General features: G+C 31.4%; 1 protein-coding gene across 2 annotated transcripts in view; it reads left to right on the top strand.

Moving 5' to 3' along the window:
• LOC106876895 (17-beta-hydroxysteroid dehydrogenase 14) overlaps positions 1–1,180 on the top strand; it is a 33,640-nt gene that overhangs the window by 17,219 nt on the left and 15,241 nt on the right. For both annotated transcript variants that reach the window (XM_014925642.2, XM_014925643.2), the window contains one exon: positions 695–792. In XM_014925642.2, the coding sequence (XP_014781128.1) occupies positions 695–792 (98 nt within the window). The remainder of the gene's footprint in view (positions 1–694; positions 793–1,180) is intronic.

Here is a 1,180-nt window from a genome sequence, read left to right as displayed (position 1 = left end):
ACAGAATTTATTTTGCAGAATCATAATCTCCATATTTTTATAGGTATTTCGCCAAAAAAAAACGATTTTTTAAAAAGTGAAAATTTAACGAATTTAGGGTGACGGGTAGGGGAAGAAATTTAAATTTTGAAATGTAGATTTTTCTGCAGATTCAGAATCTCCACCCTCGATATAGTATGTTCCTGTTAAAAAAAAAAAAAAAAAAATTGCAAAGGGTCCATGATCTTTACCTCCACCAAATTAAATTTATGGATATCGTTAATTTTATTCCTTTATTGTATTTTAATCTTTATAATTAAATTTATTTATTTAGGAGTTTATATTTAATCAGCTACTCTACTTGCTACTGTTTACTAAATTTCTATTCTGATTTTAGTATTACGTATCATGCAATCACTTAAATCAATTGTGTTTAGATTGATGAACACATTGTAATGTGCTCTCTCATCTATGGTTTATTAATTTGTATTTTGATGTAAGAATTTGATAAATTTCTTCAACACACAATTTGTACTATTTGCTTCCTCTAGCATATAGTTTGGCTCTACTAATTATTTCCCAGGTAATTTCATATTTCTTATCTTTTATGGACCAAATTAATTATGTCATGTTCTTCTGAATGTCTAAAAATGTTTATGCTACAAATGAATATATTTTGATTTGAATTTTTTTTTTCTTTTCAATTCTATTTCAGATGATGTAGCTAAAGCTACAGAAGAAGAAATGAACAAGATGGGACCAGGAGAAGCATATTATATCAACTGTAATTTATGTGATGAAGCACAAATCAAAGTAAGGGAGAATGTTTTATGAGATAAGACTATCAAGTGCATGGAACATTTACGGCCTATACAGCAAGAGATAAATATTATCCTTCATTTTTTACTTGCTTTAGTTACTGAACTGCAACCATGCTAGGGCACTGTACGGACATCTATTTTCAGCGCTGTAACAACCAAGCTAGCCCTGATTCTCCTATCTCCTCCATTAATATCTGATCACCTACTACATAAGATTTCCATTATCGTTTCACAGCCACTTTACAATCTTCACTACCCCTCCCTCCCATTGCTACCCAACCTGTAGATCTGATATCGGCTATTCTCCATATCTTATCTATTTGACTTTACATGCACACACACACACACACACACACACACACACACACACACACACACAC

The sequence above is a fragment of the Octopus bimaculoides genome, chromosome 6 (genome assembly GCF_001194135.2).
Source record: "Octopus bimaculoides isolate UCB-OBI-ISO-001 chromosome 6, ASM119413v2, whole genome shotgun sequence".
Taxonomy (NCBI): Eukaryota; Metazoa; Mollusca; class Cephalopoda; order Octopoda; family Octopodidae; genus Octopus; species Octopus bimaculoides.
This window is presented reverse-complemented; position numbering and strand designations above follow the sequence as displayed.